Source organism: Astyanax mexicanus, chromosome 21 (assembly GCF_023375975.1).
Source record: "Astyanax mexicanus isolate ESR-SI-001 chromosome 21, AstMex3_surface, whole genome shotgun sequence".
Taxonomy (NCBI): Eukaryota; Metazoa; Chordata; class Actinopteri; order Characiformes; family Acestrorhamphidae; genus Astyanax; species Astyanax mexicanus.
In genome coordinates this window covers 31,466,492-31,481,654 of record NC_064428.1, presented here as the reverse complement: position 1 = coordinate 31,481,654, position 15,163 = coordinate 31,466,492, and the positions used below count along the sequence as shown (strand labels likewise).

The window sequence follows — 15,163 nt, the reverse complement described above, 5'->3', positions numbered from 1 at the left end:
CCTAAATGTTTTGGAGGGAAGACAATTGCATAGATATTCAGTACAACACATTTTGAGCACGACATAAGCAATGGATAATGCAAAAAACAGCTGAGAATTATACAAGACCATTAGCATGAATGACAAGCACATTTGCAAAAGGTCAAAAACTATGAGAAATTAAATTATGATGTGCACAAGTGACACGGAGATGTGGAGATTGAATGAACTGTTTTGAGAACTTCAATTCTGATCTGAAAAATGTACCAAACCAATTAAGAAAAACTGTACTGTATTGTTTGCACTGCAATTTGTTGACAAAAAAATCTGATTGAGGAAATTGAGAAAAGACAGACAACTGTTTGGCAGCACTCTCTACATAACACAAAGAATAAACTGCAAAATTAGAAACTTACTGTAAACATTCATAACAACCTGAGATAACAACTTAACTTTTTATGCATTCTGACTCCTCTCTTTTTGGGCCATATGTTTTCATCCACATCACACTGAATATCTTCCCTTACAATGCATTGTGGAAAGAACATCCTGGCAAATTCACAGATTTTACTAAGTAACTGAAAGCCAAGATTCACCTGAGGACAATTTCATTCATTTAGGATAAATTACCAAAATAAACCAAAAACGTTTCATAGAAATGTATAAATTATGTCAGACAACCTGTTCAGCACTTTTGCATATAATGACTGAGGCAATCACCTTACAAAAAAATTGTAACATGTAAAGATGTAAAGTTTGTAGCGATAGAGTGAGCATTGGGTTTTAGGTGGGGGGACGATTTGTGGTTGTATAATCCAAAAAAAAATAATAATAACGATGTTTGTGTGAAAAAAAAAATGTTATCAGAGCTTAGATTCTCTGCACGAACCCGACCTGATCCGAGGCCTGACCCGACCTTGAGAGAGAACTTGGGTCGGGTCGAGCCACTGGAAATAGTCTGTGACGTAGGCATCGTTTTTTTATGCTATTTTTATTTTATATATAAAGCTCTGGCGTGATAATCACAATACATAAAAGTAACCAAGTATTATCATTAACGAAAACGAACAAAATAACTAAAGCTGAAAGTAAAAAACATTTTCGTTAACTAAAACTTACAAAAATGGTAATTAAAAGAAAAAACATAACTAACTGGAACTATATTGTGTGCTTATAAAACTAACTAAAACTAACTGAAATTACAGATACAATACCCTTTGTTTTCATGTTTATTAATTTATTTATAAGCGCTGTTTCCACTCCAGCAGTTTTACAGCGGGCGGTGTTGTGCCGATTCTGCTCGCGAAGGGGAGTCAGATTCTGCGGGGGTCAGATTTCGGCAGCGTGCGGCAACCCACAGGCTCCCCCTCCTCCTACCGCTTCTCAGGCAGCAGCAGCCCGTCACTCACACAGACACAGAGACAGCGCTGTGTATCTGCTTCTTGTGTCAAGAATCAAAACATTGCAACATGACGTGTTCGATTGATTTAATGTGACTGTTACGCATGTGCACATCGCCATGACGATGATTAAACGAACGATATATCGTGCAGCCCTAAAGTATATACCATACATCATTTTTTTTGTTTAGCTTCAGTGGGTCATGCCAAAAGTCATGGGACCCACAACACTTGTCCCATGACATTTGGTTTAAAATATCCCAAACACATCTGGCTCCTGCACTGTTTTGTAGCATTTTGTTCTATTTTGAGTTGGAGAGTGTGGTCCACCAGTGTGTGTGTCTGTGTGTGTGTCTGTGTGTGTGTGTGTGTTTAGCGGAAATGCTGTTTAGAGAGCTGGGTTCTGGAGTCTCAGGGGGTTGTGCCGAGTGGTCTGTGGTACTTTGATCTCCGGGAGGTCCGTCCACATGTCTGTGTGTGTGAGTGTGTTGAGTGCTCTGATTTAGGGCTTCCTGTCACTGGGCGACAGGCAGACGCTTGATAATAGATGCAGACGTCTGCGTGGAGTAAAGCGGCCGTCACAACCACCCACCCAAAGTAGTCGCTCTGTGTGTTTGTGTGTGTGTAAGTGTGTGTGTGTGTGTGTGTTTAGAATCTTCAGGAGTGTATAAAAATGCTAGAGAGAAGCAGGGCTAATGTAGCTCTTTTATTCTTGGTTAAAAATAAATAAATATAGAAAAATAAGAGTCATGTGGGAATGCAAACTCATTGTCAAAAAAAAAAATGGTTACAAAAATAGCTGAACCCAGAAAAAAAGTGTGGGATTGCAATGCTATAAAAACTTACCAGGAACAATAAGTGATTTTAGGAGATTTAGACTGATATAAAGGAAACTCTACACAGAAGTAGTGGTGTGTAATGCATGTGTACCACTTCTGTAACATGCCAGACGTCTCAGCATGTAGTTGTAGAGGTTCCTAATGGTGTCCTGCAATAATCAACCCCATGCAGCTTCAATATTCTCACACAGTTCCTGTAGATTTTCAATAAGACAGATAACATATCTCTCCAAACCATCACTAATTGGTGGAAACTTCATACTAGACCTCGAGCAGTTTGGATGGGTGTCTCTCCACTCTTCCTCCAGACTCTGATCCCTTAATTTCCTTTAAATGAAATATAAAATTTACTGATGATCAGTGATGGTTTGGAGAGACATGTCATCTGCTGGTGTTGATCCACTGTGTTTTATTATCAAGTCTAAAGTCAGTGCAGTTTTGTTTTCACACAAAATCTTACAGCACTTCATGCTTCCCTCTGCTACTGACAACTTTTATGGAGATGCAGATTTCATTTTCCAGCAGGACTTGGTACACTGCCTACCCTGCCAAAAGTACCAATTGGTCTTATATAATATATTAATTTTCTGAGACACTGATTTTTGGGTTTTCATTGACTGTAAGCCATCAATAATAAAATAAATAAACAACACTTAAAATATGATGAACTTATCCTGTGCAACAGAGGTAACTTTTGCTCTTCCTTTCCTGGGGCGATCCTGATGAATGCCAGTTTCATCATAAGGTTTTTGATGGTCTTTTTTGCGACTGCACTTGAGTATACTTTCAAAGTTCTTGAAAATTTACGAATTGCCTGATGTTGATTTCTTAAAGTATTTATTTTTTTAGTTGAGTAGTTCTTTCTTTTCATAATATGGATTAAAACATTGATCATATAGGGCTATTCACTGTATAGCTGTAACTTTACCTCTTTACAACTTTACAACTGATGCCCTCAAACACTTTATTAAGAGACAAGAAATTCAAGTAATTAACTCTTGATGAGTTCAGCACAGCTGTTAACTGAAAGCCTGAATTCCAGGTGACTCTACCTCATAAAACTGACTGAAAAAATCAGAGGTGGTACTTTATAGAATGAAGAATAGAATATATATATAGAGTATAATAGATGACTTTAGTGTTAATCACAATACAGAAAAAACACTGAATTTAAGGTGTGTCCAGACTTGACTTGTACTGTATTTCAGTAAAAGTAATCAAAATGACAGAAAAAAACGATTTCTATCTATGAATATATTATTTTGAACCCATTTGATCTGTATATTTCCTGTCGTCAGTAATAAACCGGAGGGTAAGAGTAAATGTTCACAGCTTTGCCGGCTGTAATCTAGACGTCTCTGTGCTCACAGGTAATGTATCTGCTTCTTTTCACACATGAGCCGCCCACTCGATTGTTCTGGGTCTGTGCCAGGTGATCTGCTGTGTCATGCTTGCTGGGATTTCGACCTGGTGTCACGTCGTCACTGAACTAACCGGTGCAGGTTTATTCACAACAAAAAAACTCTCATATCTACAAATATCAACTTTACAGGAGAAGAACTTTTAGTCAGTTTAGTCAATGTAAAGTTTTACAGGATTACAAGTCATTTTGGAGCATTTCCATCTTTTCTTACATCTGAATAAAGAATATATTAGGAGAAAAAAATGTTTTTAAAAACTGTTTTTACTGTTTTTTGTTGTTTTAATTGCTTTTATTTTAAATTAAATAAATTAATGAAATGGTAGGATAGGGAAACAGATTGCAAAATTAATTTACTGAAAATGTTGGAATATTATAGAGATATTTTCAGCAACAGCTGGGATTCATGCATTTCCACTAAATTAATTTTGCAATCCATTTCACACCTGACTTCTCCTTTAACACAGTGGGAGGAAAAGCTCAGTATAAATTACATACATTTAATCGTATGCAAAAGTCTTGGTACCCCTAGTCAAATTATTTTTTGTGTTTGTTTGTGTAAATATGTGAATGAGTCCACATTTTCAAAACATTTCTGACATTAAAATACAATAATCTACATTTTTTGTTTTTTGCATTTTGTTAAATTAAGTAAATAAACAGTAATTTGTTTAGCGTTTAAATTAAATTAAGTAAATGAACAATACTTATGCTTTTTTTTTATTTGTATCCTCATCTTTCTGTAGAAGACGTGAATTTACACTTAGTCACATTATTTCAAAAAGTGAAAAATGGCAAAAAATTGAGTTTTTGAGTTACAGCGATGATAAGAGACAGAAGTGAGATGTCCTGACAATGTTTGTGTGTGTGTGTGTGTGTGTGTGTGTGTGTGTTCAGTGTGAGTGAGTCTAGCTGTGAATGGCATAATCAAAATGTGAAAACGTGCAAAATGTATAACTGTATTTTTAGATTGACCCGCAACTCTCTCTCTTTCTCTCTCTCTCTCTCTCTCTCTCTCTCTCTCTTTCGTTCTCTGTAGTTAACGCTGACTCAGACACAGCTGTGGTGAATGTCACCTATGCTTCAAAAGAAGAAGCTAAAGAGTAAGAGACTCCACACCCATCCCTCCATCCCTCCTCCATCTGTTCATACTTATATCCACGTCTTCATCGCCCCATCCCCATTGTCCTTCACATGGCCTATAGTTATGAGGCTTTGGGTTTTAGGGTTGTTGGATGCGTCACAGATGTGTTCTTTCATTGTTTGTTAGAGATCTTTTAGAGAACTTTAGTGAATAAAAATCCCATTCACCGTAATGATCCATGATTGGGTTATTGCAGTGTGTGGGTGAGCATTATCCTGCTAAAAAATACCAGCTGGAATCTCTGCCATAAGAGGCAACACACATGTGGCTGCAGGATGCCCTGTTAGTGTCCCTCGTATCACTACTAGGGGTGACTGATTGATTCGTGAAAGACGATTCATAGCATAGCAGCGTAAGATTCTCCTTTATAAAAACTGCTGCTCACTAGATGGTGGTCAAATAGTCAGAATTATGCAATTATGCATCCCCTCTCAATGTTTGTCAACTGAAAAAAAAAATGTCTGCATAATTCAAGTGCATTGTAGAGGTATGTCTGACCATCAACCATCTCCCACCAGGAGGTTCACTACCCAGAATAGCCTCTGAGAATTTTTTAAGGCAGCAGGGGGAGCACTTTTACTACTTTTTTTATTACTATATATATATATATTTTTTACTTTTTGACTTTTAATTTCTCTTAAATTTGGATTAATAGGATCTTTCAAGTAAATTAAACTGTTTTTGTACTGGAAGCCTTTTCTTTTCTTTTTTTTCTTTTTTTTTCAAAAAACAATGTCCACATATGGAGACAGTAGTTTATTTTATCGTTTAAAAATATTTTTGACATTTGGGATCAGAAGGACCCATTAACAGTCCAAAAACTACATTTTAGCGTCCTACAGTAAGTAAATAAACTATTTTCAAACAGAAAATTGGATGAGATTATTATCTTACCCACGTTTCTGTCAGGCCTGGCTGTAAAAACTTTTGTCTGGGATTCCTGCCCTCTTGTATTCAATTAATTGAGTGTAATGTTGTCATTGGACACTAGAGGGTACGGGCAGTCTCTTCATATGAGGTCAAAGAGTCAAGGTTTAAAAAAAAAGGTAAAAAAAAATCATGGTACAGTAAAGCTTAAATGTAATGTCCCCCTATGAGGACGCAGGGTCTCAAGAGGATATATATATATATATATATATATATATATATATATATATATAAGCGACCACTTAAAAATGATGAGTTTCTTTGATTTTACCAAATTGAAAATCTCTGGAATATAATCAAGAGGACCAAAATGAACTGCTTAATTTTTTTCACCAGGAGTGGCAGAAAGTTATCCAAAAGCAGTGTGTAAGACTGGTGGAGGAGAACATGCCAAGATGCATAAAAACTCTGAAAACCATAAAAAAACAGGGTTATTCCACCAAATATTGATTTCTTTATGAATATTAACTTTTTTGAACTTTTTTTGTTATTTCAGCCATTTCTCATTTTCTGCAAATAGAATAAATAGAATAGAATAAAACAACAATGTTTATTTGTGTAAATATTAATATAGTAATCTGTACACTAAATTCCCACTTTTCTCTGTATTTTCAGGGCCATTGAGAAGTTGACGGGTCACAGTTTGGAAAACCACTCCTTCAGCGTGTCCTACATTTTGGACGTGGAGGGGGGCGGAGGCTCTCAGGCCCAGCGGGCGACACCCCGGGGGGGCCGAGGGCCACGGGAGCCGGACTCCACGCATCCCGGGGCCATGGGGGGCCTGCAGGGGCCCCGGCACGGCCACCACGAATTCCCGCTCAGGCTGCTGGTGCCCACACAGTTTGTTGGAGCCATCATCGGCAAAGAGGGGCTCACCATCAAAAACATCACCAAGCAGACACAGTCCAAGTGAGCAGCCATGTTTAAACTCATTCACCAAAAAAACACCAGGTTTTTACTGTTTAGCTTGGTCCAAATAGTTACGAGACCACTTTCAGATTTTTCAGTTTAATCTCTGTCCATTCCTTTAAAGTAAAGTTATATACTATAGTAACTACAGACTACAAACTAATTTTTAAAAAATGTATTTAGTTAGACAAACAATCATTTTAGGAAGGTAACTCCTTGGGAAAAAAAGCTATAAAATATATAGGAATATCCTAGAATCTCCTAAAAATAACATCTAGTCTGTGTTTCCTATAATATACTTTGTAATTTTTAGTTCCATTAAAATAAAGTGATATGCTATAGTTACTACAGACTTATAAACTAATAAAAAATATATTTTCTTTGTTAGAAAAATTATCATTTCAGAGAGGTAACATCTTGGAAAAAAGTGAAAAAAAAATTAAAAAGTAAAAATATATAGAAGTGTCCTAGAATCTCCTAAAAAAAACATCTAGTCTGTGTTTCCTATAATATACTTTGTAATTTTTTGTTTAATATAGGTACTACACAATATTCAGCTGTCCTCACCAGTAGGAAATACAAATGAAGGACATAACCAAAAAAAATAATCACAACTAATCAACTAATCGAACAAATAATCTGCAGATTAATCGACTACTAAAATAGTTGCATTAGTTGCAGCCTTAGTCTTCAGTGGCCTTCAGTTGGTCTGCAGTGTAAAAACACTTTTTCAGATGATTACAGTTTTTTTAGATCAATTACTGGAAGTTAAGGGAGGCAATTATCACCTGTAAACAATAGAAGAAGAAAAAGAACAGGCATGTCAAGCAGCAGTATGGGTACAAGTGCTGATTCTGTGTCTACTGTAGCTGTAGATTAATTAACCTTGATTTGCAAACCGAAATAAAGGGCTTGGATTCTGGCAGAGAGTCAGAATTTGGCACAACACCTGGAACGTCGACATTTTACAAACCAATCAGTGTAAAGTATAGGGAGGCTCCAACCACATAGATAATAATACTTACAGGATATATAAAGGTCCTTAAGTGTACTTTTAAGTCTTTAAACTGCAGTGTGAAACCGGAACTATCCGGATTACAATCTAAGAATCACACAAGACTCTGGTCTGGACTTTCAGGTGAAAATACCCAAAGTTTAGCTTTGTTTATCTTGTTTCTTTTTTATTTTCTGTTGTCTAAAGAGCAGAAATAACTAATTAAATCTGTCATTTTCCTGAATTTCTGTGCATTTGTATTTAAAATACCAGCTGCATATTAGGTCATATTAACGTGTGATCATAATGTTCTTTAGTTATCAGTGTATGATGAATTAAAGCAGAGGTTCTAATCTGATTAGTTGATTAAATATAATGTTTTAAATGAGCATACTCTTTATATTAGTGCACTAACTAGGACAACACAGGTGAATCTGACCTCATTTCTGAGCATATGTCTTAATAACTAAATACACTGATTTGCCAAAAATCATGGGACAGTAACTTCTGTTCTATACTGTATCCCATGACTTCTGCCATGCCCTACTCAAACTAAAGGACATTGCAGTGACCTGTGCAGGGATATGTGTGTGTGGGGTCTCCTGCATTAAATGTGGATGTGGATTTTGGATTTCTGCCAGAGTCGTTTGTTTGTTTAAATGGACAGTTCTAGCCAGAAGCCGCCTGTCATGATCATTACCACACACTTCCTGAGTTGCCTGTGAGTTGTCTGTCCACTGTGGGTGGGAATATTACCACTCTATGACTTATTATAACCTCTATGGGTCCTATCGTACACCCTGACTTTTAATTCAGCAATAAACAGACTAAAAAATACAATAACATTGCTGTTCCCTTGCTGTTCTCTTATCATCTGATGTTTTTTATATTATACAGCTCTGGAAAAAAATCTTATTAGAAAATGAGAAATGGCTGAAATAACAAAAAAAAGAAGCAGAGCTTTCAGACCTCAAATAATACAAAGAAAACAAGTTCATATTCAGTTTTAAGTTTTAGTTTTAGTTCAGAAATCAATATTTGGTGAAATAACCCTGTTGTTTAATCACAGTTTTCATGCATCTTGGCATCATGTTCTCCTCCACCAGTCTTACACACTGCTTTTGGATAACTTTATGCTGCTCACTCCTGGTGCAAAATTCAAGCAGTTCAGTTTGGTTTGATGGCTTGTGATCATCCATCTTCCTCTTGATTATATTCCAGAGGTTTTCAAATTGGTAAAATCAAAGAAACTCATTTTTAAGTGGTCTCTTGTATTTCCTGAAATATAGTTAGTAGTTACTGTCATCATAAAAATAATGATGTTTGTCCAGAGTCCTTAACTAATTTCAGCAGCTATATTTGACAACTGTGTTTAGTCCTAGTATTGCACGCTAAAATGAAAACTCACTTCCTCTTCTTTTACTGGGTTAAACTGAAAAATGGACAGACACAGCAGTAGACCACTTTGTTTACTGGGCCACTCGCTCTGAACTAAATTCAGAATTTGAGAGCCCTGTATTCTGGTAGTGGATTTTACCCTGGTTGCAGTAGAACCAGTATTATTCGTTTATTTGTATCATTTGTTCCAGTCTGATGAAGGTACTCTCTGGTACCTGTGTGCATTGGACTAACAGGGCTTGTGTAGAACAATAGAATACAATAAGCAATGTCTCATTAGGCTGAATGGGACTTTCGCCAATGTGCTTCTCAAACAGATGCACAGTACCTGCTAAAAAGGATCATTACATTAATTATAGAGCTCTGGAAAAATTAAGAGATCACTTCAGTTTCTGAATCAGTTTCTCTGATTTTGCTATTTATAGGTTTATGTTTCAGTAAAATTAACATTGTTTTTTTATATTCTATAAACTACAGAAAACATTTCTCCAAATTTCAAAATAAATGGCTAAGATAGGATTGGGCAGCTGATTGTTGACTGTTGTCAGCGTTTTAAGCAGTCAGTGGCGCATCTGTATTTTCTGCCGCCAAGATAAAAACACTTGTGCAACATGTAAGTGCAAGGCGTGAAATTAGACTGTTGGCTAACGGGGTGCAAGATAGCAACGAGCATTGTGACGCTGTGTGTACAATAGGGTTCCAATAAATTAAATCTCTCTTCTTCTTTCTCAGAGTGGACATCCATCGTAAGGAGAACGCTGGAGCAGCAGAGAAACCCATCACAATCCACTCTTCTCCTGAGGGCTGCTCTCAGGCCTGCAGGATGATCCTGGAGGTCATGGAGAAAGAAGCCAACGACACCAAAACGTTAGTCTGACTTTTTAAAAATTATTTCTAATTTCCTGCATCTTTCTCCCAATTTTCGCTAGGCTGATTGTCCCACTCATTCAGCTACTACTCAGCTGCATATAGCCTTATCGCTAGTGATGCCACAACACAAGGAGGGTGAAGACTAGCACACGCCTCCTCCGATACATGTGAAGTCAGACTCGGCTTCTTTTCAAACTGCTGCTGATGCAGCATTACCGAGTTGCATCACAGCGCTAACGCTCGGAGGAAAGCGCAGCGACTCAGTTCTGATACATCAGCTCAAAGACGCAGCCTTGTTCTGATCAACATCACCCTTTGGAATGATGAGGGGAGAGAGCGCCATCTACTGTACCCACCCAGAGAGAGCAAGACCAATTGTGCTCTCTCAGGGCTCCGGCAGCTGATGGCAAGCTACATGACCAGGATTTAAACTAGCAAACTCGCGATCATAGTGGCAGCGATTTAGACTGCTGAACTTCTTGGTTCCCCCTCTCTGACATTTAACCTACTTTAAACTTTAGATATTGTTAGTTAATAGTAATGGGTTGTGTTACATAATAGTATCTTATATTAATACAGTAAATCTCTCTGTGTTATTAATGATCACAGTGCTGATGAGGTTCCTCTGAAGATCTTGGCCCATAACAGTCTGGTGGGGCGTCTGATCGGGAAGGAGGGCAGGAATCTGAAGAAGATCGAGCAGGACACCGGGACCAAGATCACCATTTCACCGTAAGCTCACACGCACACTGTGTTCTCTGGAATAATGGAGCTCCATCCAATACTTTTGGTTTTGGGATGATTTGCCAACATTCTGACCTCAGTAACTCTTGCTCTTATCATAGAATGCAGTAAAATCCTCACAGACATTTTTCTCCAAAATACAGTAGAAAGTCTCCACTGGACAGTAGAGGTAGTTACGCTAACAAAAGCTGGATAAACTCTTTTTAATACCCTTAATTTCAGAAGAAACTTTGAGCATTGAATGAGGAGGTGCCCCAATCAATACTTTTATTCCAAAAAAAAGTGTACATGAAGAGCATATCACTATTTTTTGCGCTATAAATGAATGTCTATTTTCTGGTCTATTTTCATTCATAAGGCGCACTGGATTATAAGGCGACACTAGTAAGGAGCAGAGGTGTCGCCATGTTTCCCTTCTAATTCAGCAGGTAAAGCTAAGCTAAGCTAAGTAAACCAAACTGTAACTCTTAAAAAAAATACATTTTCCAACAAGTGAAATGAGCGCTGAATGTTAATCTACACAGATTTCTCTCCTAAAAACTGTTTATTTGGGCGAGTAAAGCGCTTCTTTTTATTTACAGTAAGCTTAGATTTTTCAGATTTTTCAGTGATGAAGGGAGTTGTGCTCTCTCAGGGCTCCGGCAGCTGATGGCAAGCTGCATGACCGGGATTCGAAACAGCGATCTCCCGATCATAGTGGCAGCGATTTAGACCGCTGGACCACTTGGCTTCCCCACTCTGACATTTAACCTACTTTCGACTTCAGATACTGTTAGTTAATAGTAATCATTAGTAATTAATACAATAAAGCTCTCTGGGTTATTGTCCCTGAAGTCTGGAGCATTAGCATTAGCGGCTAACCGCTAACGGTAATGCTTATGCTGCTCCATCAGTGCTAGCCGGGGTTAGCAGCAGGCTTCAGGTCGATAATACTCACCTCTTAACGGTCAATGGTTAGCGGCTAATGCTAATACTGCTCCAGTCTTAACTGCTCCTTAATACCTGACTGGTAAAATTTATACATAAGGCACAGCTGATTATAAGGTGCACTGACTATTTTGGGGAAAATTTAAGTATTTTAATTGCTCCTTATAGTGGAAAAAATACGGTAATAGAATAGAATGTAATAAAAATATAGCTTGTTCATGTATTTGTCTAGGAAATGTTTAGTAACTTTAGTAAATCTTGCTTTTATCACCAAATGCAATCAAATCCTCACAGCAATGTTTCTCCAGAATCTAGTAAAAAGCCTTACATGGAAAAAAAGACAATTATTCAAACAAAAACAGGATAAATTCTTTTTAAAATAGACATTATTTCAGAAGAAACGATGAATAATCGGGTGTTCCAGTACTTATTCTCATATAATGCAGCTCAACATATAAAGAAGCTCAACACGCTTGAAGGAGAACACTAACCGCCAATTCTTCTATAAGAGCTACAGGCAATGGCCATTAAAACTCTTTTAAACTGTCTTTAAAACTGTCCAAAATAAGTGATTTCATACTTTTAAACTCTAATCTTTATGCATACCTGTAAGGTAAGGTCTTAGGTCCAAATCTGAGCTCTTATTATCATTATTTATGAAGGACTGACCCCTCCTCCTCCTCCTCATCCTCCTCTTCCTCCTCCATCACTGTTGTGTTTCTCTCTCCTGCCACTGCAGATTGCAGGACCTGACCATTTATAACCTGGAGCGCACCATCACGGTGAGAGGAGGGGTGGAGGAGTGCTGTAATGCGGAGGTGGAGATCATGAAGAAGCTGAGGGAGGCCTACGAGAACGACGTGGCCTCTGTAAATGTAAGAACATATATATATTACATATATCATACACTTATAATATATTCCCTGAGATCAGTGAGTATTTAACCCCTGCTCTACAGTACATCCATTCAGCAGTTTTCAACAGGGGTGACAATCTCTGAACTCACAACTGTTTGATTAGAATATTTATTTACTTTACTGTACTACTTTAATTAAAATATATTTTAAAAAAATATTTAAAAAACAGAGCTATACAGCTCTGGAAAACAATAAGAGAGCACTTAAAAATGATGAGTTTCTTTGATTTTACCAAATTGAAAACATCTGGAACTGCTTGAATTTTTGCACCAGGAGTGTAAAGCATAAAGTTATCCAAAAGCAGTGTGTAAGACTGGTGGAGGAGAACATGATGCCAAGATGCATGAAAACTGTGATTGAAAAACAGGGTTATTTCACCAAATATTGATTTCTGAACTAAAACTAAAACTTAAAACTGAAAATGAACTTGTTTTCTTTGTATTATTTGAGGTCTGAAAGCTCTGCATCTTTTTTTTTTGTTATTTCAGCCATTTCTCATTTTCTAATAAGATTTTTTTCCAGAGCTGTATAATATATAATATATAATATAAAACAGGGTTATTCCACCAAATATTGATTTCTGAGCTCTTAAAACTTAAAACATAAATATGAACTTGTTTTTTTTGCAGTATTTGAGGTCTTAAAGCTTTTCATCTTTTTGTTATTTCAGTAATTTCTCATTTTCTGCAAATAAATGCTCTAAATGACTTTTTATTTTAAATTTGGGAGAAATGTCGCCTGTAGTTAATTTAACCTAATCATATACCTTTAAATAGCAAAATCAGAGAAACTGATTCAGAAACTGAAGTGGTCTATTATTTTTTTACAGAGCTGTACACTCTAAAAAACAGAGGTACGATATGAGTACTTTTTTGTACTCAGAGGTACACTCTTCATAATTGTAGCCTCAAAGGTACAATATTGGTCTTTACAGGGCCAGATTTGTTCCCTCTGAAGTACAAAGTCATTTCTAACAGCAATAAGTACAGATTTGTACCATTTAACCAGCAGCTAAAAGGTACATTCAGTATTCTGTATCACTGCACTAATAAACAATATATATTCAAATTGCACATTTTTTTATTTGAAAGCCAGACAATTGTGGATCATCAAGTTTTTGAGCTATATTTAGTTGATGATAATGTTTATAATCTTTATAATCTTTACTAGCACAAAAACATGGGTACAAAAAAGGACTTTCACTGAAAGGTACTTTTTTGTACCTCAATATAAGGTACAGCCCCAGCGTCAAGCTTTGTACCCTTTTAAGTACACATCTGTACTTACTTTTCTTAGTGTGTATGCATGCAATTACAATCAATAAATCAGTTGATTATTTGTTTCTGATTGATAAATGATTAATTGGATAAAAAGGAAGTATATTTGTTCCCTTTATTTGTTTATTTAAATTATTATTTTAAATATTTGACCAGATATTGTTTTTAGATATGAAAGATTTTAGAGAGCTAATGTTGGAATTGTATAAGAAACACACATCCTCAGTGACAGCTTGATTAAATTTATTATTACCCTTATTTAATAACACAGCAGCAGTGTATATAATGTAAATATACACTTGGCTGTAATTTCACACAATCTGTTTTAATAGTTGATTTTAATCTATTTAATCGATTAGTTGTGGCAGCCCTAGTTCCACTTTAGAGTACATACAGTGCATTCTACACAGGTAGAGTACATATAATATACAATATACTCTACAAAAAACACGAATACAGATATACAAACTCTTGCTGTCAGAGAAAAAAAAGTCTGTTCATTAAGACTTTTGTGCATAATATATATAATAAATGCCATATTTACATTATGGCAAAAATGATCAATAAAAAAGTGCAATAAATGCACATATAGCACAAATATATACAGTATACAGCACATTATACACCTGCAGTACTGCAGTGCTGTGGAATACAGGCAACACAAACAATATACGATATATATATTGCATCATAAGAGAGTTTCTTTCTATTTCAGAGCCTTTAAAAGCACAGTAATCCAGTCTGTAGCCTGAGGAGTATCAGCATATCTGCTTGGAAAGCTTCTGTTTGTTTGTGTTTTATTGTTTTATCGATCGTCACAATGAAAAGTGTCGTCCTATAGCAGTCAGGGACGATTCGCTCAGTAAACGAGGCGTTTTAAAGCTGATATTTATTATTACAAATCTATATTTGGCAAATAAGGAATGAACAGAGCAGGGTTTACTGTATATCACATCCATGACTGTGGATCTGAGTCTGTGGGTTCGATTTATTAAAACAATTGAATTTCAGGGTTTAAAACTGAACACACGGTCAATCTTGTCGAGCTGCTCCCCTTAGTGGTGCTCGGGAGCTATTACACCAAAATTTCCTACCATTCACCATTCATTCTGCAAAAAATCCATTGGCAAAAACTAAACAGAATATATGTAAATTGAGACATAAATGCTTAAATTAAGCAAACAAATCTGCCAATGGAGTGAGCAAATTTTTCTTAGTAAGATTTTTTTAAATAAGCAATCACAATAATTATCAAAATCATTTTTTTTTTCTTAAATTTGTATACAAAAATCAGAATAACTTGGCTAGTAACTTTTTGTGCTTATTTTGAGTTTAAATTACTTAAAATAAGGTGAAAATGTTAAGTGAGTCTAAATAAGATCATATTTCTAAAATAAGTAAAACTACCTTTTTGTTTC

The 15,163-nt window shown here is 36.2% G+C and overlaps 2 protein-coding genes across 2 annotated transcripts in view; one reads left to right on the top strand and one right to left on the bottom strand.

Annotated features, from left to right (window-relative positions):
• Window positions 1-15,163, bottom strand: part of tmem41ab (transmembrane protein 41ab) — a 519,270-nt gene that overhangs the window by 466,841 nt on the left and 37,266 nt on the right. The window lies entirely within an intron of this gene.
• Window positions 1-15,163, top strand: part of igf2bp2b (insulin-like growth factor 2 mRNA binding protein 2b) — an 80,583-nt gene that overhangs the window by 53,303 nt on the left and 12,117 nt on the right. Inside the window, exons 5-9 of the mRNA XM_022674610.2 lie at window positions 4,678-4,741; window positions 6,325-6,618; window positions 9,743-9,877; window positions 10,490-10,612; window positions 12,291-12,426. Of these exons, the coding sequence (XP_022530331.2) occupies window positions 4,678-4,741; window positions 6,325-6,618; window positions 9,743-9,877; window positions 10,490-10,612; window positions 12,291-12,426 (752 nt within the window). The remainder of the gene's footprint in view (window positions 1-4,677; window positions 4,742-6,324; window positions 6,619-9,742; window positions 9,878-10,489; window positions 10,613-12,290; window positions 12,427-15,163) is intronic.